Genomic DNA, 23577 nt, shown 5'->3' on the forward strand with positions numbered 1-23577 from the left:
CCTAAGTAGGAAGGCAAACAAAATAAAGTGCATCTTCCTCAATGGGACAAAAGTGCAAGCAGATTGATCTTCTGCCTCTACTTTCCCAAGGAGTACATGATAATGACCGGGTATAAGGATATAAAGTTCCAGAGCCAAGCATGATTCAACAATAGCATTTTGCAGAAATAAGAATCTTTGTTACCATATTCGTGCCCTTGGATACATAACCTTAATAAAAAACACTTGTACAGCACAGTAATTCTGAAAACATCACATTATTTGCCACCCCTTTCCCTAACCTCATTTTATGGACAAAGTGATTTGTTCAAGTTCCTAAGAACTCCATGTGTACAAGAACTGGAGAACAGATATCAGAGGGGCACTTTCTTACTCGCTGACCAATTAATTCATTCATTCATTCTGAGGGAAGATAATGTATAGATAATCCCTATTTGCTCCCCCTCACCCCCTTTTAGGCAATAGGGGCTGAGTGACTGTGCAGGGTCACACAGCAGTCTGAAGCTGCATCTGGATCAGGACCTCCGAGCTCCCAGGTTGGTGCTCTGCCCAGTGCGCCAGCTAGCTGCCCCATGTCCGCTTTATCACTGTCCCTAATCCCCTTCCTGTGTGATCCTAAAGCTGGGAGCCTGACCAGGGAAAGGCGGCCGCCCCATTCGGACTTCTGGAGAGAATCCCCTCGAAGGTCAGAGGCCGGTGGATGCCGAGGTCCTGGGATCTCAGGTCTCCGGGTCTATTTTGCGTCAGGCCTCATGTCAGGTACAGGAGATGTGAAGACACTGAGACACGGGGGCACACACTCAACACTGAACACGAGAAGGACATATGTGCCACAAAGAATCAGAAAGGGCAAAGGTGATTCCAGACGGGGGGCGTAGAGGCTTCCACAAAGATTTTGGTCTTCAAGGGCATGGAAGACTTTACTTTCCAAAGAACAGTCTGGAAATACCTGAGCACAGCTGCTTTGGGGACACGGCCTGTACCCCACAGGTGCACACCCAGGCCAAAGGGTTCCTGACTCATCCATTCCCACTCTGGTCCCTTGGGAAAAGGGAGGTTCGGCACTGGCCCGGCCCTGACAGCCTCGGAGAAAGTCCCGAGGGAGTCGGCAAAGCCGGGCCCTTCTCCCCGACCAGCATTTTGTGCAGGCAGTAGCACTTCTGCACCATGCTTGGGGAAGGTGGTGGTCTTTGTTTTTGCAACAAGGACTTCTTCCGCATAATTTATTCAGAAATAAGGGTGAGCCACATCTGGTGAGTGAAAGGGAAGTCATCCAGCTGAAGGAGGAGCAACATTGCCTTGGCACACTTGTCTGGAACAACGAAGCCTGGCGCATCTTCCCTAGAAATGGCTTTTTCTCCCAAGTGCCAACTCCAAACATGCCCCTCCCTTAGTCCTCAGAAGACCAGCCAGCAGGATGAGGTCTGGTACCTTACTCAGGCATGCACTTACCTCAGAGGGCCCCAAAGGGTTCTGCTATTTTAACCAGGGCTGGAGAGGGGCATTATCAGATCCTCGTCTCACAACCCAAGTCTATTAAGTCTATTTTCCATTTTTTTTTTTTGGCTGAGGCAATTGGGGTTAAGTGACTTGCCCAGAGTCACACAGCTAGCACGTGTTAAATGTGTGAGGTTAGATTTGAACTCAGATCCTCCTGACTTCAGGGCTGGTGCTGTATCCACTGCACCATGGAGCTGCCCCCTTTCCCATAAATTTTTAAGACAGTTTTTTCTCCCACAGGAATTGAAGGTATAAAAAGGATGATGCTTTTTTTTTTTTTTTTAAACATAAAGAATTAAAGAGTTATAGATACCATGCCAAATTGGAAAGAATGCTTTTCCTGCAGTCTGCATATATACTTAAGTGATATCAAATTTTTCTTGTTTCCTCATATAAAATGTCTTGCACTATTGCAACTAAAATCTTGAAATTACTACAGAATTTATTATAAATACTGATTACGTTAAGATTTCCCTGTTTGCAGCTCTCAGCTCCCCAAGTCTATTTGAAAGAAAAAGATGGTGTGATTTATTTACATGCTGATCAGCTTCTGACTGAGGATATATGCACAACAGCTTTGTTTGAAGAAGCCAAGAAAAAGGATAGGTGCGATGAAACCTTCTTGCAGCATTGGGACTGGGGCACATCTCTTTACAAGAAGCAGAGAAGTGGAAATTCCCATTCTATTACTTTTTTTCCTGAAAAAGGTTGGTTTTGATGTTGGAACTCTCTCTATGAAGATCTGGACTTTGCTCTCTACACCGGAGATTCCAACTGGCTTTCATGGGTGTTAGTTTTGGGGCCACAACATCACCATCCTATTTTTCAAGAAAAAAAAAATGACAAGAGTTACAGCACAATCTCTCATAGCACTTAACCTGCACGTGTGGACAGGTACAATCATGAGACTCAGAAAATGAGCTCAACCAAACGGACCTGCTCCCACTCAATGACTGGAGGTGAAGCAGCTGGCTGACTCGGGCCCCCCAGCAATTCAGCCACCTGGCGGCGGAGCCCGGACGAGGACTTGGGCCAACCCCCAGCCCCTCTCCTTGTACCCATCGGCCCTAAGCTCAGAACCCCGGGCTCTGCCCTGACTGCACGAGTCCAGGGAGCCTCGTCAAAAGGGAAAGAATTAAGCTTCGCTGTCTGGTCTTACAGACCCCCCACCCCCCAGCAACAGGATGACACTGCTGGCCTGCCAGCAAGGGTTCTCCAGTGTATTTCTACTAAATGGGGTGGGCTGCGCCAAACCTTTTACACCTTCCTGTCGTCCCTAAGGGGCCACGAGCACATGTTTGTGGGTAGGGAACTTTTCCCACTGAGTAAACCACAGTGGGGAATCCTGGGTTTCATTAATATGGCTCAGAACACAAACACATTGTCCACATTATTCCTCTGATGAGCCCAAATCTTTCTCTCTCTCTCTCTCTCTCTCTCTCTCTCTCTCTCTCTCTCTCTCTCTCTCTCTCTCTCTCTCTCTCTCTATATATATATATATATATATATATATATATATATATATATATATATATATATATATATATATATACACACACATATTTATAGCTTAAGTTCTACGATTTTCTTTTTGCTTTAATTAAAATTCTATTAATCATCATAACACTTATGAAAATTTGAAAATTAATAAAATGAGCGGCAGCTCTAAGAGAGTGGAGTAAAGGCAGAGACTTGCCTGAGCTCTCCCCAAATCCCCTCTGAACAGCTTTAAAATAATGCCTCAAAGCAAATTCTAGAGCAGCAGAACCAACAAAAGGTCAGGGAAAAACAATTCTGCATCTCAAGGCAACGCAGAAGAAAGTCTGTATCAGCAGGTGGGAGTGGAGCAGCGTCCACATCCCAGAGCCCACACCCCGAGCCGGCAGCAGCATGACCAGGCTGGCGGGTGCCTGAATCAGCTTCAGCAGCGTCCAGACTCTCAGGCCACAGACTGTAAGGGAGTTACAGCTGGCCCAGAACGAGACAACAGGGAGCTCTGCACTGGCACTAGGTATGGGACATGCTGTTATGTGGCCACACATGGTTCTAGGCCACAGTCCCACTAACCTTAGGGAGTACACGGAAATCTTGGTCACAGTTCCAAGTGAAAAAAAAAATTTAACAATTAAAAAAAGAACACTTGTGGTCACTCACACACCACAGCCCAAACCAGAAGGGCAATGACTCTTCTTAAAGCACGTCACCTTGGAAGAACTGAAAACTCACAGATGCATAAAACTACCTCTTTCTGAAAGCAGCAACATGAAAAACTTGAAGCTTGGGATAATGCCTCCTGTATGCCTTGGGAGCACAGCCAACTTTTACACAAAGTTAAAATTCAAGAAATAGGCTAGGAAAATAACCAAAAAATGCAGAACAAAGTCAAAAGTGTTACACAAAAAAGACTCAAAAAAAAAAAGTGAATTGGTTAAAAGCCCCAAAACAATCCCTGGGTAGGTTCCAAAAAAAAGGATTTTTAAAAATCAAAGAAACAGAATAGGGCCAAATAGAAAATGGAAATCAAAAGGTCATTGAAGGTAATAATTTAAAAAAATTTAGAAACGGGCAAGTAGAGCTCCATGAGACATCAAGAAACAAAAACAAAATCGAAAGAATGAAAAAACAGAAGAAAATATGAAATAACTCAGTAAAAAAATAACTGATTGGAAAACACACGGAGAAGAAAGAATTTAAAAATTATTGGACTCTCTGAAAGCCATAATTTAAAAAACAAAACCCAAGACATCATCTTTCAAAAAATTATCAACCAAAAGTGCCCTGATATACTTGCATCAGAGGGTAAAATAAGAATCAACTAATGACTTCCTCAAAGAGATCCAAAAAAGCAAAACTTCCAGGAATGTTAAAGCCCAAATTTCAGAGCCAATATTATAGCCAAGTTCCACTTTAGGAGAAAATTCTACAAGCAGTCAGAAAGAAACGCAACAAAGGTTTAAATACATGGAGTCACAGTTAGGAATAATGCACTTCCAGGAGATAAAGAATCTAGGATTACAACCAAGAGTCACCTACCCAGCAAAACTGAGTATAATTCTTCAGGGGGAAAAAGAGGAATATCTATTCAAATAAGACCAGAGTTTAATAGAGAACATGACTTTCAAATACAAGACTGCAGAGAAGGAAAAAAAGAGAAATCTTAAGGGATTCAATAAGATGTGGTAGGAAGACAACTGACAGGAGAAGAGAAGAAAAAGCAGGCCAGTGCTAGAGTACAGAGAGTACTGAATGATAAGCAAAGAAATCTGAATTTTAGACAGCAGGCAGTAAGTAAGACAGCAGACGATGGGCATAAAAACAGAATTAAAATGTGCATAAATGGGCATAAGGTCAGAGTGGGCTCAGTGAAAATGGTCAAGCACAGGGACTCCTAATGTAATATTATATAACTAGAAGGATTATGATGCAATTGCCCAAAATGGGGAAATTAGAACCAGGGGACAACTTAGGGGAAAAGTTTTGTTCTTCACGTGTTGAGCTCGAGATGCCTATGAGACACATCCAAGTGAACACGTCCAGCGGGCAATTACAAATTTTGGACTAAAGCTCAAAAGAGAGAGAAAGGGTAACTGCAGATATGGGAATCATCTAGACTGAGATATCAGCTGACTCCATCAATTTGATTATTAAAAGGACAGAGCATAGTTTGGGTAGAAGGGCCTAATTTTAGTCTTTTAAATTACAAGGTTTATAATAGCAAGAAATGAGGAACTCAATGTGACAGAGTGACTAAGGAGGATAAGGATCTGATGATTGGGTTCTTATTAGCATAGACTGATGAGGCAGAATGAAAGGAAAGTCTTATCACAGTCAACTTTTATTCTGGAAGACTAAAGGTGAAGAGATTTAGAGATGGAATCACTGATGATGATAGTTCATCACTGCTCCATTTGTACCTTTTTCATTATCCTCTTTTAGCTGTATGTTGTATATTTCCAGCATAATATAGTGAGTGCCCTTGAGGCAGGAACTGGATTAGAGGAGTGATCCCAGAGTAGTTTCTGAAGAATTTCAGAGATATCCCTTACTGAACTTTTGTTAAACCCTCACTAAAGTATCTAGGGCTCAATATTAAAACAACAACAACAAAAAAAAAAAGCAAAACAAAACAGACATTCATTTATATTTGAAATGATAATCAAATTATTTTAAATATAATTTTGTCAGGTTCCAAAGAAATGAGGAGGTAAGAAAAAACCCCCTTCTTTCTCTGGATGTTTAGAAGGAAATGATTTAAGAAAAGAGTAATAAATGACTTACCTGTGGTTTGGTGAAGTTTTTGTTCATGCACCACTGAACAAAATACTGCCTGGCAGCCGCTAAACTTTGCTTATCTGTTTTCTTACAGTACACTCGGATAAGCTGTTCAGCAAATTTTTTAGGGAGAAGCTGTGAAACCTTTTCAAAAGAAAGAACTCATCATTTCTTTCCTGAATCACAAAGCAGGTAAGACACTAAATCTCCCCACCAATCATGTTCCCACTTGGATGCTGTCTCAGCCAATCAGGGGTGGTGGACCCTGTGGACCATCAATACACTGGAGAGGCAAGTGATATTTCCTACTGCAGTGGATTAGGGGACCCAAAAGTTACTTGCTCAGGGTCACACAGTGAGTAAGCACCTGAAGGATTTGAACTCAGGTCTTCCCAATTCCACACTCAGCACTCTATTCCTTGAGTCACCTAGTAGCCTCACATACTATCACTAAAGGTATTAAAAAAAAAAAAAGATTCTATAACTTTCCTTTCTAATCATTATGCCCCATAATTCATAATAAAATATCAATCCTCCCTCCCAGCCAAAACACCAACTCTTTCGAACTGCATTAAAAATGTTAGACAGGTGGATAGACATGACATGTCACAATAGCAAATTTATTTTGACCTAATTTGAATGTTTACCTGATCTTTTGTAATCATGATTGCTTTATTTCGGTCACTCTTGCAATAGAAATAAACATGATCCATAGGATTTTTTTCTTGCATTCCATAATGCATGTTGATAACCTTAACAGAAGATAAAAGAAAAAATTACAGAACAGCAATACCACTTCACTTATTGAGCTTAGAGAGGCAAGCCAAGGAATACCGTCCATCATCATGACTAAGACCAACAAAATTAACCAAGGCTGAAGAAAACATTCTGCTAAAAATAACCCGAGGAATTTGTTTCCTTTTAGTTTGCTTTAAGCCTGGGCAAAAGGTTCCTACAAGCAGAGTGGATCCTATCATTTGGTAGAGTAAGTAGAAATATAAGTGCCATCAAACTTCCATCATTTCCTTTGGCTATGGGATGAGAAATACACAAATAGTCCTTGCTCTTCACTCCGTGATTTCCTGGAAAGTATGTTTGAAAACAAACTGGATTTTCCTTTGAGGAACAATGTTAACAATTGAGTTTGTTCTCCTGTCCAAGGACATTTTATCAAATCCTGTTCTAGACATGATCATCAATTTGTCCATATAAATAAAGGGAATTATTATAAACTCTTGAATTTTAAAACAGCAAAACATCAACATACCCAGCCCAATCGACTCTCCAAATACACTGCCTGGTATAGGCAGCTAAATTTACATCCCTTTCATTTGAGGACGAACAAAATTTGCGCCTTTTTATAAAATGGGATGTGAGAATCAGTAAAAATGTCAATGTTCATAAACTAAATGTAACAGGAGGACAATTGGAAGCAGCTTACAGGAACAATCTTACACATGGTTTGGAGAAATGTTTGTTAATGATATCACAGTGCCAGCAACTTACATCAACTATGAAATCTTCAGCCTTTAATTCAACTTTTAGATCCATAACTTGTGGTATGGAAGCAGCAACATCTTTTGGAAGTTCATCATATTCCTCCTAGGAAAGAAATAATTTTGAATTTATTATCTAGAAGACAGCTTAAACTATGAGAGAAAGTTTATAGTACACTACTCACAGGCTCATATCACGTGAATATCCTCACCTTTATGTTCTGTAATGTCTGCAATGTACTTTTCCTGCCTCTTATCTGTCATGTTAAAACCCCACTGTTCCAAGAAATTTGGAATTATGAGAACAGAGTAGTGACTAAAAGATCCACATCCTTTGAAAAAGACATTCCACCACTCAGCACACATCCCAAGATTGTTTTTGCCAAAAAGACCCCAAATATATATAGAAATATTTAGAATAGTTTTTCTTCTTACTGGCAAAAAAATGGAGACAAAATAGATTCTCACTGAATGGGGGGAATGACTAAACAAATTGTGATACACAATTCTCAATATATTATTTTAAAGTTCAGAACAAAAATAAATAAGTTTTTTGTTCTGTTTAAAGAAAAAGATTACCAAAATAATTAAAACTGAGAGCTATGAAATAAGGATTTGTTAAGCCCAAAAGGGATATGATACAACACCTCTCCTTTGCAGAGGTGGAAGCTGAGCATGAATAGGGTACCCCAGCACATAACGTTAGACTTTTCGTTTTGTTGGTAGTTTAGCTGAACTTTTCTTTCTCTGGAAGGACGTGGGAAGAGAGAGGCAGTGGAAAATGTAAGTGATTGAAAAATAAATAAATAAAAACATTATGTAAAAACCTTTTTTTGGGCTCAGTACTTCCTCATAGTCATTTCATAGTGATTGCTCCTCATGCCCCATTCCCAGACCAAACTGAGCCTGATCTTTCCTCCCTTAAATGTTTTAGAGAACTATGCATGGCTCCTTTGCAACTAAGATTTATTAGGGTACCTATCCCATGAACTCCTAGATGACATAAGGTCACTAAAAATTTCTATGTTTTGCATAACTTTGCATGTGTCTCAATGAAGAGTAGGAGGAAGGGAGAGAATCTGGAACTCAAAAGTTTTAAAACAAATGTTAAAATTGTTTTCCATGTTTTCCATGGAAAATAAAATGTTAAATAGATGGAAAAATATTTCAAATTCTAATGCCTGACACAATGTCTTACTGTAGAAGGCAGGTAATGTTTATGGAAATGAATTAAGCATATTATTTTAGGATGTCCTAAGACGCCACACAAGATAAAAGAGGTTAATTCTCCCACTTGGCAGAGGCAGGAAGACACAGTATTGCATACATAAAACATTAAGCTGTTTTTAATTGTTTTTCCTTGTTACAAGGGTTCGGTTTATGAAGGGGTGGGGTATAGATTCAGAAATAATTGATGTAAAAACAATCATCAAAAATATTCTTAAAAATATTTAATTGAGAGGCAGCTAGGTGGCCCAGTGGATAGAGCACGAGCCCTGAAGTCAGGAGTTCCGATCTGACCTTAACACTTCCTACCTGTGTGACCCTGGGCAAGGCACTTAACCCCTAATTGCCTCAGCCAAAAAAAAAAAAAAATAGAAAAGATAATTGAGTGAACCCCAATGATTCTATCCTGTGACCCAATTCTGGCACTGGCTCAATATAGGTCTAGCCCATTTTCTGTCTTGTGAGAATACTTCATTCAATTATGTGAATTGGGGGGAAGGGGAGGAAGGAAAAAAAAACCCAACCATAAACTTAATTCCTGAATGAATGGCAAGCTGGACCACGTCTATCTGTTGCTTAGAGACTTTAATTAAGGACCTAGGCTACAGTGACCAGAAATTTAATCAGAATTGAATACAGATACAAGGAATTTTCTCATAATTACACATCTTAATCAATCCCTATGTGAAAACTCCCCTATATTAGCCAACCAGTTATTGTTTTCATGTTCCTTTAACTGCATATACCCACTCTTTCTCTGATTTCATGGAATTGTCCCCATTTGTTCTACCTCTCCCAACCTGGGAACATCTAAGCTTTCCTACAGTAAGAAACCAGATGACCTAGTCTTGTATTTTGTTAATAGTTTTCTTTCATTAAATTAAAATTAAATTTTAAAATATTATGTATTTGCAATAACTAACATTGTCTCACTATTTATTCACATGGTCTTTGAACTGACTAAGGAGTCCACTCAACCATTTATTACACCTGTTTTGTTAATAAATCATATGGCTTAAATTTTTTCTATCTCCAACTATTATAGTAGGCAGGGAGAATCAATTCTGTCTAATTAAAAGAGAACTCTTTGAGTACATGAGCTGACAGAATGAGATGCAAAGATCTAAACAGTCCAAAAGAACAGAGCCAGATCTGATTTAATATACTTCACATTTTCTTTTATAACCTATTACTTGACCTTGGAGACTAGGGATGAGGACAGTTACATTAGGAGGACCACTTATAATCACCCACATTGCCAAATTTCAAATCAAAGTTTGGAAGTGCAATTTGAAGACCTTCAAAGCATCCACTTACCTTTTGAATCTTCTCTTCCCCTGTTGGCTGAGTTTCACCCACAAACTTGTATAGTTTACGACTTTCAATTTTCAGTAAAATCTCTCGTGCCTCAGCCAATTTAGGATCACGAGATTGCAAAATCTCCAGAAAAATGTTATCTGCCAAAATCAAAACAACAATCAATATCCTACTATCCAAAGCGCCCTCCCCCCCCCATCATCCAGATATGTAGGAATAATGCATTAAGGATTTTCTAGGTATTCCTTAAAATTGGAGTTTTGTATTTTAAGAAGTGATCTTCAAATATAATTTCCTTAATTTATGCTTTACAATCAGCACTAACGTGCAGTGACAAAATGTGAAGGAAAAAAAAAAAAAGCTAAGCCCACTTACAGGCAACAGTGGGCTTGGCTGCCAAGTGATCATTTTTTTATCCTAATTTTTGATTTTGGTAGCCAAAATAGTCTACTGAAAACACAAAAAAGGACACAGCACTCCAAAGCTTTACAAAGCACTTTGCATTTCATCTCACTTGACTTTTACTATACTTCTTGGAGATCAGTTTTATTATTATACCCATTTTATAGACTTAAGTTAAATGATCATCTAGTGTCACAGGGCTACTAAAATATCTGAACCAGGATTTGAACTCAAGTTTCTTACTCCAAGGCCAGCTCTCTATTCACTGTGCCAGTTAGCCATCACCCTCATTAAATCACATCTTCTAAAGTACTGAATTTTTTTTTGACCATTTTGACCACTATTTTTTGACCAAATACTTTAATGAATTTGATGGGCTTTTATTGTTGGTTTGGAGTTTAATTACCACTTATAATACTATTTATATAGCATATCGCTTTTTGAATCTGGGGGAAAAAATTAACAATCTTTCTAAGTATAGCCAATTTCTAAGATGAAGATTGATTGCCTATATTGTATCTGGGTAGAATTAAATCCATTTAAAATCTTACCTGTAAGTTTAACATAGGCTTCCATATCATCAATTGCTGTAGAAAGCTTGTACTTTTTCCCTCCACTACCTTCTATTTCTATATGGGGATCAGCTTTAAGGAAGGCATCTGTAATCCTGTTGAGAATTAATTTACATAATCTGTTAAAGTGCATCTCTCACTTGGGGTGGGGAACTATGGGAATGGAACTGTATACAGATGCTGTCATATTATCATATGCAGCTAATTTGTGAGCTGGTTTTATGGAATTTTCTTTTAAATCTTACAAAGGAGGGCTCACTGGATGCAGGGAAAGAGAAAATTGAATGAGACATGAAAGCATCAATAAAAAGAACTCTTTCATCTAAATGCAGATTAAAGCATACTTTAAAAAAACGTCATTTTTCTTTTGGTTTTCTCTATTTTCTTTCACGTCATGACTAATATGGAAATATGTTTTGAAGGAATTTACATGTATAAATCACATCAAATTGCTTGCCTTCTCAATCAAAGGGGAGTGGAGAGAAGGAGAGATAACATTTGGAACTTAAAATCATATATTATATATATATATATATATGTATGTATGTATGTATATATATATATATTTTAAAAATAACAGCTTCCCCCTCCAAAAAAATTAGTTAACATTCACACTTAGAAAACCTTGTGTTCCAAATTTTTCTCCCTCTCTTCCTCCAAACCCCTCATCTAAATAGCAAGTAATCCAATATATGTCAAACATGTACAATTCTTATATATATATATACACGTATATATCCACATATATTTTTGTTCTTATAAACATATATGTTTGTTCTTTCTCTTTCGTCTTTTTTTTCCCTTTTGATCTGATTTTTCTTGTACAACATGACAAATATAAAAATATGTTTACAATATATCAGTTTGCTTGCTATTTTGGGGAAGGGGAGATAAAGGAGAGGAGGAGAAAAATTTGGAACATAACGTCTTACCAAGAAAAAAGTGATGAAAACTATCTTTACTTCATTTAGAAAATAAAATACTACTGAAAATTTAAAAATTAACTATGAATGAGAGTTGGGACCAAACAAAAATTAAAAGCTTCATTAGTCTATTTCAGTGATTTATTTTTTATGGGGTTTTTAAAAACCAGAATTAAACAGTTTTGATGACTGACATTTTCTATTTCCCCTTGATCTCCTCCCATGTTTTCTGTGCTATTTTTAGATATTTGATACTTTTTATTGTTCCTACTCAATTTTCTCATTAAGGCTGGCTCTATAAACTATCTAAACTACAGCATGTTTTTCATTTCATCTGAATTCCTTCAGAACCTGAAATACGTATCATATTGAACACATACAACATTCAATTCACTTCAACAAATGCACAATGGAAAATTGTGTAGGGAAGTGGAGAGGAAAATCCTTACATTGTGTCAATGATGTTGCCAACTCTGTGCTGGTAAGCTCTTCGGTGCAGGCAGTTGCGTGTATAGAACATGTCATACAGGTTTCCAGCTTCCTAGAGAATTGTGAAACAAACTTATAAGTATGAGAAACAGAAAAGCGATGAAGACAGGCATAAATAATGTGCATAAGGTTACACAGGATCACAGAATTGATCTAGTTTAACACCTTTGTGTAAAATGACTGATCCAAAGTCCCAAGGTGGGATGCAGCAGAAAACAAATTTAAACCTGCATGCCCTTCTTTTTCTACCACACAATGAATAACGTATACACCATCCCAGTACCCCTGATATAAGGATGGTAGATCTGTGACATTCATTGGCTCGCTCTTAACTTTTTAATACTTTACCAAGTGGACCTAAATACTGCTAATATCATAAAATAATATTTAAATATTTGTCCAAGGTTTTATTTTAGCATAATTCCACATAAGTTAAGCAAATTCAAACAGAGAATTACATAGAGATATGCGTATTTATGTCACAAAGGCAAATTAAACAGTTATGTATGTGATTTTTCCCCTTTGGCATCCCCAATAAATTCAGGAAGGTGACAAAAATCATGCATTCACAAAAGCTGCGAATGCTGTCCAACATTTTATTAATTTTATAAGAGCATTTAACAATACTAAACAAAAGAAAAGATGACTGAAAATGCTATTCCCCCAACTCTCAATTTGTAATTAGGAACAAGAGAATCCCTTTCTTTCTTGACTATTTTTTTCTCAAACACTTTACCTTGTCTCTGGTGCAAATATATTTCTTATGGTTTACTTCACATACACGGGCAAACTTAATAAAGCGCTTATGGTCAAAGTTATTTGGAATTCCAAGATGGTGGCAATCCCTAAAAAGATTCCAAGAAAGGGAGGTGAAAAAAATCAGTAGGAAAATACTTAGAAATTACTCATCAAAGTATGACAGCACTTGTGAAATGTTCAAAGTGTACCTGGCAAAATAATCCCATTTATCCACATCAATGCCATTGCGTTTATTAGCCACTATCTCATAAAGAAAGTTTTTCTCTTCAGGTCGTCCTTTATATGGCCACTGGGGGGGAAAAAAAGACCAGGGAAAAACTATTTAGTCATAATCATGGATTAATGTTCATTAATTCATTACTTTTCAGATATGATAGCAAAGCAAGTTTACAAAAGAGACAATTATTTATACAAGAACTTTTTCTGTTTATGTTGCCAAGTTTTAAAACACATGAAAAGCCTTTTACACACAAGTTCATTCTTTCCCCAACATTATCACGTCTTAATTATCCTGTGAATAAAGAGCACGGATAGCCCCATTATTACCCACAGGAATGGCGGTCAGTGTTCTGTAGTATAAACTATGGAAGCAAACACATCAAACTCCTAAGACCAATCAGGAGCTATGCTACATTTCTAGGGAATGTATAAGAACAATTAAATACCTGTCAAACCTAAAGATTTACATGTGGTATTATTAGAAAAGGATTTCTTAACTTTTTGAATATTATGGATCTCTCTGGAAGTCTGAAGACATTAGGGATTTCTTTTCAGAATAGTTTTAAACATATAAAATAAAACATAAGATTATAAAGGAAACATTTTATTGAAATATTGAAAACATTTATTGAAACATAATGATCAAAACACTAAAAAATCCATGGACTTCTGCTTAAGAAATTACCATATGCACTAAAGGGGTAAAGAATATAGAAATAATCTCTACAGATTATGAAATTTTCCATGGGCAGAAAACTGATTGGCAGGGAAAGGAAAGATAATTCAGATGATATTTTTAATATATTTGATTAAAGGTAGGGATTTTAGAAGGTAAAAAAAAAGGCAGAAGAAAATCCAACTAAGCTTATCCTTATCATGAAAAGACAATAAAGCATACCTTCTTTTTGACCCAGAAACACCAAAAAAGGATTTCTATCCAGTGACATCAATAGGAAAAGATCTCATATGGACAAAAACATTTGGAGCAAACTTTCTTTAGCAGGAAAGAAATGGAAGGAAAATGGATGTCCAAAGGAGTTTTATAGTTGCAGTTTTCAAATGACTATATAGCTGGATCTAAATAAACAACTTAGGATGCAATTACAATTTGGGGAGCTTCTAAACTATAAATGCACTTCTTAAAAACTGGTAAAATTTACAGAAAGGAAAAGATAGTCCCTCATTTAAGAAGTATTAGGCAATTCAAACCAACTAGCTAACTCACCAAAGAACTCTTTCCTGTTGAATCAAGAGGTCCCGCGATTTGTTCTTTGATAAAACATATATCTTCTTCTGGAACAAGTCCATATTTCTTCATTATATTTTCAATTCCATTGGCCTTAACCAGGTAGTCAAACATCTTCACTGAACCCATTTCATGCTGAAAAAATAAGAACAGAAGAAACTTGTCCATCTGATCTGTAAAAATTAAGCTGACCCGCTGTCATTTATTTATTCATTCAAATTATGACTAATTGATTTTGTCCCGTAGCTGCCTAACTCATGGTCCTTTAACTCTGAACTTAGTTTAGAAATTCTGCTAGCCTTTAATTTTCTACTCTTGCCTTAAGGAGTTCTGCTACCTGTGGGGATTGTAGGAGGACACCAAGAAATGTGGTCACTTCACTCCTGGGCACACTGCTCATTCTTTGGACTTTTTAACCTCCTTGACACCCCGTACACCATGGAGGGATACTGCCCACAAGGCTTGCCCTTCCCCTTTCCACATTTTCCAGGTCTTCTTCATGCTATTTCCCCTCATTAGAACGAAAGGTCTAGTAGGTAGGGTAGGGACTGGCTTTTTTGCTTCTATTTGTATCCCCAGAACTTTGTGCAGTGCCTGGAATATAGTAATGTGCCTTATAAATGCTTCATCTTTTTATCTATGTGAAAATCTGACTATATCACATACCTCCCAATGATATCCTGGGCGAGCACGGGGAATAAACCTTCTATCAAACATGTGTGAAAAGGGTCCATGACCTTTAAAAAGAGAATAAGAAGCACTGGTTCACACTACTGAAAAGCACAAATTCATTTTATCTATTCTTTTTTATTCAAACTTAATTCATTTCTATTCTTCAGAAGATCCATGGCCTCAACAATATGCCACAACTTTACCAATTGAAGGATATCCCCTCCATTTTCAATTCTTTGCCACCCTAAAAAGAGTTACTATAAATGTTTTTGTACATATTCTTTTCCTTTTCTTTGATTTCTTAGGGATACAGAACGACCCAATAGTCTGTGATGCTGGATTAGAGTATACACTTTTAAAGTTTTAAATCCCTTTGGGCACAATTCCAAATCATTCTCCAGACTGGCTGGACCAGTTCACAACTCCATCAGTGTACCTATTTTTCCACATCCTCTCTAGCATTTATCATTTTCTTTTCTGTTATTAACCAATCTGACTGGTATGAGGTGGTAACTCTGAGTTGTTTTAATTTACACTTCTCCAATTATTAGAGATTTTAGAGCATTTGTTTTCATATGACTCCTGATCACTTTGATTTCTTCTGAAACCTGACTGTTCATATCCTTTGGCCATTTATCAATGTGGGAATGATTTGTGCTCTTATAGATTTGACTTAGTTCTCTGTACATTTGAGAAACAAGAAGGGCCAACTTCCTAAAGATAATCTTTTCCAGATTTACCTAAGCTGGTCAATGGTCTATGAACAGTAAGAGACACTTCTTTCCTATCATCTAAGAAACACATAGGAAAGAGATTAAGCTAGTTTCCTTACCAGAGAACTAGATTTCTGATTAAGTCAGATCTCTATAATCCCTTATAAGGCTAGTGATTATCTAGTTTCACCAGTAGCTACAAAAATATTTTGGATTGCCAACAGTCCCAGGGGCTATTATTTAGCTTTACACCCACATGGATAGTGGAAGTGAGAAATCCTGCCCCCTCCCTAATCTGAGAATCTTCTGTTCAAAAAATCTCAGGTATTTTAAACACGAGAAAGATGGATTCAGGAAGGCAAAGGATCAAACTATCTACTGAGACATAGTGATCAGAAGACTTTCATAATCCACAATTGAGTCTTTAATACAGCATACTGTAGCAGAAATGCTCAACTGAGGCAATAGGATGTGGCAATGCTTATGACGTATTCTGGAATTACAGAGTGACATAAACGGTGACAGATTTTGTATGCTGATATTCACTGGGGTATTATAAAGAGAAGTTAGGATTTGTTATACTGTACACTTCTCAGTTGGTTGGTTTTTAAAAATAAAGGAACACTATATCCCTCAATACTTATATAAATCACGTTTTTACACATTGAACTCCTTTGGCTCCTTGAACATGTTTACCTAGATCATGACAAAGCCCAGCGATCTGAACACACAGCATATCCCGCTTAGTTATTTGTAGTTCAGGCTGTTTTTCACGCAGTGCACTGACCAGACATCCTGCTAGGTAACCGACACTGTGAAGCAAGAAGAAAATAAAATTTCATTTTAGAAGATATATTCTGTTTCTTCAATCAAGAATGTACCGTTTCAAGTCCCAAAGATCAGTTATCCAACCTGTAATATTTGTTTACATTTCTTTAGAGCAGAGGCTCTTATTCTCAGCTCCTTGAACGTTTTAAATTTGATTTTTAAAATAATAATGATAGTTTACTACAACTTTTTTGGAGGTAACACTATGTATTTTATAAATTTTAAAAATATTCTTTTGAGGAACCTACAGGCTTCACCACACTGCCCAAAAGAATACATAACATAGAAAAAAAAAGAAAAAGAAAAGGTTAAAAAATTTCTGTTTCAAAGTAACCTTAAAATTCTAGTCACCTTCAATTATCTGAGTAAGTAGAACTTTAGAACATATTGTAAGGGTAATCCCATCAAGAGCACTTTTATGTGTAATTTTTTTGTACTCACAATTCAATATGGGTTATCTGTAATTTTCTAGTAATTCACTTAGCACCATGCAACAAAATTATATTGGAAAGAACTGTCTCTAAAGATAAACTGGAAACTACATTTCCTGCCATTCAGGAACATTTCCTCCACGTTTTGGAAAAAAAAAGACAAATTCTAATACTATTGTTACAACTCTAATTTTGTCTTTTCAAATTCATATTTTTCCCCCAAATATTGAGTAGTTTGGTTTCAAAGGCAGAAACTAACCTATATAAGAATAAGCAGGAAGGAAAACTGAAGGACTTATATTTATAGACTATAACATCCATAAGAAAGCTTAAAAAAAAAAGGGGAACCCTAAAATACCCTGGAGAGAAATTATTGTCTCACCAGCCCAACTACCACACTCAGGAATATACAAGTAGGAAGTAAATCACACCATAACATTTAACTGTGCTAGAAAGAACTTGGTTAAATACAAAAGTTAAACTACTAAAATAGATCATATCTAAGCACAAGTTCTTTGTAATGGAAAGACTTAAAGAACAACTTATCTGTAATACTTCTGTTTAAGTGCATTTTTCTCCTTACCCTAGACAATGCTCAAATCGGTTGTGAGAGGCACCTGGAAAAACATAGTAAGCACCTCCCATCATTTTGATGTATCGCAGCCTTTGAAATTGAGGTGTGTCGATGATTCGGATAAGAAGAGGGTGAAGTTCTATGTGGCCATGAACAGGATCGTTAAATATCTGGAAAATGATGATTTTTACAGTTGTACATGAAAACAATTTATGCATGAAAAGTAACAACCCATTTTTTAAATCCCCATGTCAAGTCTAAAGACCAAAGTTATTTAAGTATTTAAGATGTTATATATGCCAACGATTCCCTCCAAGCCATATATTTACACAGTTTGGGGCTACAGTTCCATTCATTGTAAATCAAATTAAACAAAATCAAATTAATTCATTTGCTTCATCCTTTGGCTCTACTGGTGGACTACTCTAATTACACAGATTTGGAATGAGAGGGAGCCAAAAGAAGAAACATTCTATGATCTCAAAAATAGATTTAAAAATTACAAATTAAGAATCCACTGTTTTTTTCCACCATTATAGAAACTAATAGATACCTGAAAATTTATCCCATTGTTAAAAAAAAAACAACAACATTTACTTTAAAAGCTGTCTCCTCACTTAGCTTTGCTAATAATGTTCACTGAATTTGGGTTGTGCTGAGGGAATTGGGGTCTCACAGCTTGGAAATGTTAAATAAGTGTCTGAGGCCAAACTTGAACTCAGGTCCTCCTGACTTGAGGACTGGTGCTATAGCCACTGAGCCCCTTCAAACATAAAATGGATAAAAGAAAACAAAGGCCTTCCAAATACAGATAATATTAGGATCTAACAATTAAAAATTAACTCCCACTTACCTTCATTATCTCTTCATGGTCTTCATCCAGTTGATGGATACAATCCAGCAATTTCTGTCTTTCTTCTAAACAACTGGGAAAGTCACCAAACCCCCCCAAAAAGACAAGTCACAATTTATTTGATAAAGTGTGATACTTAACAATAACTTTTTAAAAACCAGGTCACTTTTTTACCTTCAGATCATTAAGAGCCATTAATAATTTAAAATTTACTTCAATAAATGTCCCAAGCAAATAAAGTTTCCAAGCATGCTCAGAGGACATTCTCCTGATTGGTCTTTTCAGCCATCTGAAAGCTAGAGTGACAAAATGCTGTATTTCCTCTGTTCCCTAACGTACATTTGCTGTTCAGTCTTTTTCCAGTTGGGTCTGACTTCATGACCCTATGTGGGGTCTAAGACACTGGAATGGCTGGCCTTTTCTTCCTCCAGCTCATTTTACAGATGAGCAAACGGAGGCAAGCAAGGCTAAGTGATTTGCTCAGAGTCACACAGCTAGTCCATGTCTGAGGCCAGATCTGTCTTCAGGAAAATGAGTCTTCCAGACTCCAAAGCATCACCCAGCTGTCGCCTGAAGCATTTAGTTCACAATAAATACTAGCTGATTCTCTTGTTGGGAGTCTTTCCCAATCAGTATGACTTACACACAACTCAGCATTAAGGACTAAGGCCGAGTCACAGCTGGAATTTAGACTCTCAATACATAAAGACCAAGCCTGGTCTACTTGCGAGTTTTGGCCCCTCTTTAGTATTTGAGGTAATGAGATTTCTAAAACATTTTCATATTAATTGATATATGTATATTGTATTTAGATTTGTTGGAGCTTCCTTACTTTCCAGGGGATTTTTGACTTGAAATTGAGATTGCAGTTGACATGCTGAAGCTGAAGTGATCAATCCTTTATATGTTTTTTCCCCCAATTTTTTTTTTTTTTGAGGCTGGGGTTAAGTGACTTGCCCAGGGTCCCACAGCTAGGAAGTGTTAAGTGTCTGAGACAGATTTGAACTCGGGTCCTCAGCCACCTAGTTGCCCCCAATCCCTTGTATGTTAACAACCCCTCCACCTATCACTGCCAAGTGAGTCAAACTAGGTGCCTTCCTTCCGCCATTGGCTACAGTAACTGATCCTGTGCCCCGCTGAACAATCACAAGGCCCTAATAACTTAGAAACTGTACAAGATCCGGGAATGATCTAGCCATTTGTGGTTTTCATGTTTAAAAACCCTACCTCTGCTGTAAACGGATTTTTTCAGCAGTTATTGAAGAGAAGGATTTACTACGAACTACTTTATGTCTGATAGTTATCTCACCATCTCGCGTTTCTACCACATTTTAAGGTTACAAAGTACTTTCTTTCCAATATAACAACCCAGCAGAAGTAGCTACCACAATTATCACCTGACTCTGAGAAAGAGAAACTGTTTTGCATCAGGGTCATATAGTCAGTGTCAAAGGCTGGATTCCACCCTAGATCTCAATTTTTACACATATCTGCCCTGACCATTTTAGCAACAGAAACCAAACTATTTCTCAGGGACTAATTACAGAGACTATTGATAAGATAATAATGACTAACCAGTTTTAATTTAACAATTCTCTCTTACACTCCAAAGAGGCACCATTCCATCAGACTCTAGTGTAAAATATTAGCAATGGGGGGGGGGACAAACAAAAACTGTTTTTACACAAAAATAAAGTGAGGTGCAGAGAGGGCTCTCTCAGTTCTCAGTTCCTTCCTGTCTGACTGCTCTTCAGTAAAGCTGTTAATAAACTCCATTTCTTCTAGCTTTAAAGTTTTCTTCCACATATTCTTCTATCTAGTGACACAGGCTCCTTTTTTTGTTGCTGGAACAAAACACTCCATTTTCCTGACTCGGGGAATGTTCATGGTTTGTGTCCCATACCTGGAATTCTCTGGACGTGAGGGCTTCCTTCAAGGCTCAGCTCAAATGTCACTTTTAAAAAGAAGCTTTTCCCAATGACTCTTAATTAGTGTCTGCTTTTGATTCCCTCCAATTCAAACACACATACTTTGCTTGTGCATACATATCTACATGTTTTCTCCCTCATTACACTATCAGCTCCTGGACAATAAGGATTTTTACCTTTCTCTTTGTATCACTACTGGCTTAATGCCTGGTACAAGACAGAAGCTTAATAAATTTTTTTTTTATATTTATGAACTGACTGAATATTCATCTATTTCTGACTCCCAAACTCTGGGTTCTGTTCGATCTTTCTTTGGGCAATCATTATCTCCCATGGGTTCAATGACCATACAGATGGGCCCAAGATCTATATTTCCGGTTATGAGCCTGTGCTCCACTCCTTCAGCACCATATCCAGTTACCTCCTGGACATTTCCAGCTGGATGTCTGATCTATCCAATCATCTAGGACTGAAACTCTGAAGTCTTTCCTGACCCCTCATTCTTCCTCACCTAACCAATCAGTGGCCAAATCTCATAGATACTACCTCTACACCATTCACCATCCTATCCCTTTCTCATTCATCTGGCTAACCACCTCACCTCTCACCTGAACTACTGTCAGTCTTCTAAATGGTCTCTGGCCCTCACTTCTTCCCTCTCCAATCCATTTTCCAAAGAGCTGACAAAGTGGTAGATAATACTAAAACACAGATATGACCAAGTCACTCCTCTCCTCAAACTCGGGGGCGCCTTCTCGCCTCTACAATCAAATATTGATTCCGTTGGTCTCTAAAGGCCTTCATGACTAGGCCCCAAACTACCTTTCCAGCCTTATCATCTTATTTCCTTCACACATTCTTTGCTCCAGCCAAAATGAATTCCTTTCTCTTCCTCACACACAAAACTTGATCTCCCATTCCTGTGTCTTGGAATGAGCTGCCCCCATAACGAGAATGGATTCTCTATTTCTTACTTTCCCTCTCAAAGTTAAGTTCAAATATTTCCTTTTAAATGAGGCCTTTCCTGGTTCTCCCATGTGATGCTAGTGGCTCACTCCAAATTTACCCAGTATTTATTTTGCATATACTCATATACTGTCTCCCACATGCCCCACACCATTTTTTCCCCTATCTCCAGTGGCTAGCACACAATAAATACTTGTTTCCTGCCAGATGTCCAAGGTTAGACTGCTAATAACAGAAAATCTCTTGATTGCCAGTCTAGCAACTCTTTTACAACATGATAAAGTGGAGTAAATCTGAAATAGTGGGTCCCTAAAAGATTTCATATCCCAAGATTGTCAGCACCAGAGGAAGACAAGTTCAATCCCTGAAGAAACTGTTTAAGAAGCTCCTGTGAATAACAGAACACCAATGTCACCTTAGATGAGAGTCTTAAAAGACATTAGCTGTAGATCCTGAAATAAAATTACTCAAACATTAAAAAGTACACCTGAGGGGCAGCTAGGTGGCGCAGTGGATAGGGCACCAGGCTTGAATTCAGGAGGACCTGAGTTCAAATGTGGTCTCAGACACTTAACACTTCCTAGCTGTGTGACCCTGGGCAAGTCACTTAACCCCAGGCTCAGGGGGAAAATAAAATATAAAAAAGTACACCTGAGTCTTGCTAATGATACTTGGTTTTCTTTTTTCCAGAATTCCATCACCAGCAAATTGCAGGTCTTGCAAAATAGGAAGTTTTAAAACCAACTGCTAACAAGCCTTACATTTTCTTGAAAATATTTTTCTCTCTCATCTTTGTACATCATCTAGTGCTCTCACAAATAACTCAAGAGTGAGAAGCTGGCCATTAAAAAACATTTAACTCCCCAGCAAAATTCATCATCGAACATCAAAAATATGTTGACTGTCACTTTCCCACTCAGAAATTGCCTTTGAGATCAAGAATTAAGAACTCAAATGATAATCCAAAAGGAAGAAAATATTAAAAGAGAATTATCTGAAGTGTGCTTTGTGACATACTTTAATGTGAGCAACAGCCTTACCTTACTCCAAGACTTTCAAGAACTGATTCATCAAGGCTGAGCAGCTGAGTGCCTCTGATTTTTTTTTCTACGGAAAGATTTTTAAAAGTTAAAATGTTGATACATCTTGTCTTTTTATATTTATTAAATAAAATATAATTCAAACGGAAATTCCTAGAAACGAATTCACAGCTGTATGATCTGTACAAAATGCAAGAGAGCTTATCTGAAATGTCTAGGGAGAAATACTAACCCATCAGTGATAAATACAAAGTAAAAGTTGAAGAATGTTGTTTTTTTGTTTTTCCTAATAAAAGGTTAGAGGAGATGTTGTACTTGGGAGCAAAACCTCGGCCAAAGACTCAAGTATAGTTTTCTTTTGGTTTTTTTTCTTTTGGTTTTAAAGCATGAATACAACCATCCTGACTTTTGGAATCATCACTATAGAGCTGGTGATTCTATGAAGTAAGTCTCTGATCAAATCCTGCAGAAATCTTGTGGGCTTCCTTTGTTTAAATTTAAATTTCAGATTTTTTGTTGCCTTTTTTTTTTCACTAGTTATTTCCCCTAATCATTCTGTGCCCTTTTCTTGTAACAAATTTAAAATTTAAAGCAATGACAACACAGTGATCAACATGACAGCTGTAATTTGTGTTAAGTTTCACATCTGCAGTCCTCATATCATTCATTACCGTTTGTAGGTGAGGGTTTGGGTTTGGGTTTTTTTGCTTTTGGGGGGGAGGGGCGTTGTTTCTAGAAACACTAGTTAATAAGATTTTACTATAATTATTATATAATGTAATAAAATAGTAACAATTACCTCGTATGCGGCCGAGCAGCGTCGGGTTGCAGAAGCCCTGATCACAGAGGAAAGCGCACAGCCGCTCCGTGTCCCAGCTCCGGGGATCGGCGTCGTCCTCCCGCTCCGCGTCGGCGGAGGTAGCGGCGTGCTCCGAAGTGGGGGAAGGAGGCCCGCAGCGGGCACGTTTAGGAGGAGTCCCGAATCCCCTCATGGCCTTTCCTCTGTCGGGCCGCACCAGCAGAGATCCAGAAATCGGTTCTGCAGGGGCCGCGCAAGCGCACAACGACTCCAGCACGGGAGGGCCGCCCCCTCCACCTCCCTTTTAAGGCCGGGGAGGAGCGTGCCCCACCCACCGGAGGGCGGTGCGCA

General features: G+C 37.8%; 1 protein-coding gene across 1 annotated transcript; it reads right to left on the minus strand.

Moving 5' to 3' along the window:
* Positions 1-1924: 1924 nt before the first annotated feature.
* Positions 1925-23514, minus strand: LOC141557221 (deoxynucleoside triphosphate triphosphohydrolase SAMHD1-like). Its single transcript, XM_074292601.1, has 16 exons — positions 23227-23514; positions 22428-22494; positions 18494-18566; positions 17650-17810; positions 16504-16619; positions 15089-15159; positions 14402-14557; positions 13146-13246; positions 12935-13043; positions 12159-12250; positions 10766-10881; positions 9813-9952; positions 7279-7374; positions 6420-6524; positions 5779-5916; positions 1925-2318 (listed from the first exon to the last, which is right to left on the minus strand). Exons 1-16 carry the CDS (start codon positions 23417-23419, stop codon positions 2187-2189), a joined length of 1866 nt encoding a protein of 621 aa, XP_074148702.1. The 5' UTR covers positions 23420-23514; the 3' UTR covers positions 1925-2186.
* Positions 23515-23577: the final 63 nt, after the last annotated feature.

The sequence above is a fragment of the Sminthopsis crassicaudata genome, chromosome 2 (genome assembly GCF_048593235.1).
Source record: "Sminthopsis crassicaudata isolate SCR6 chromosome 2, ASM4859323v1, whole genome shotgun sequence".
Classification (NCBI taxonomy): Eukaryota; Metazoa; Chordata; class Mammalia; order Dasyuromorphia; family Dasyuridae; genus Sminthopsis; species Sminthopsis crassicaudata.

What these genes read in the sequence shown, in the direction of transcription:
- LOC141557221 (XM_074292601.1), bottom strand. Translation starts at nt 23,419, where the DNA reads ATGAGGGGATTCGGGACTCCTCCTAAACGTGCCCGCTGCGGGCCTCCT. An exon ending in CGATTTGAGCATTGTCTAGG is followed by an intron (nt 16,620 to 17,649) that starts GTAAGGAGAAAA and finishes CTTGCTTCACAG; the next exon opens with TGTCGGTTACCTAGCAGGAT. An exon ending in CTGAAGATTTCATAGTTGAT is followed by an intron (nt 6,525 to 7,278) that starts GTAAGTTGCTGG and finishes TCTTCTGTTAAG; the next exon opens with GTTATCAACATGCATTATGG.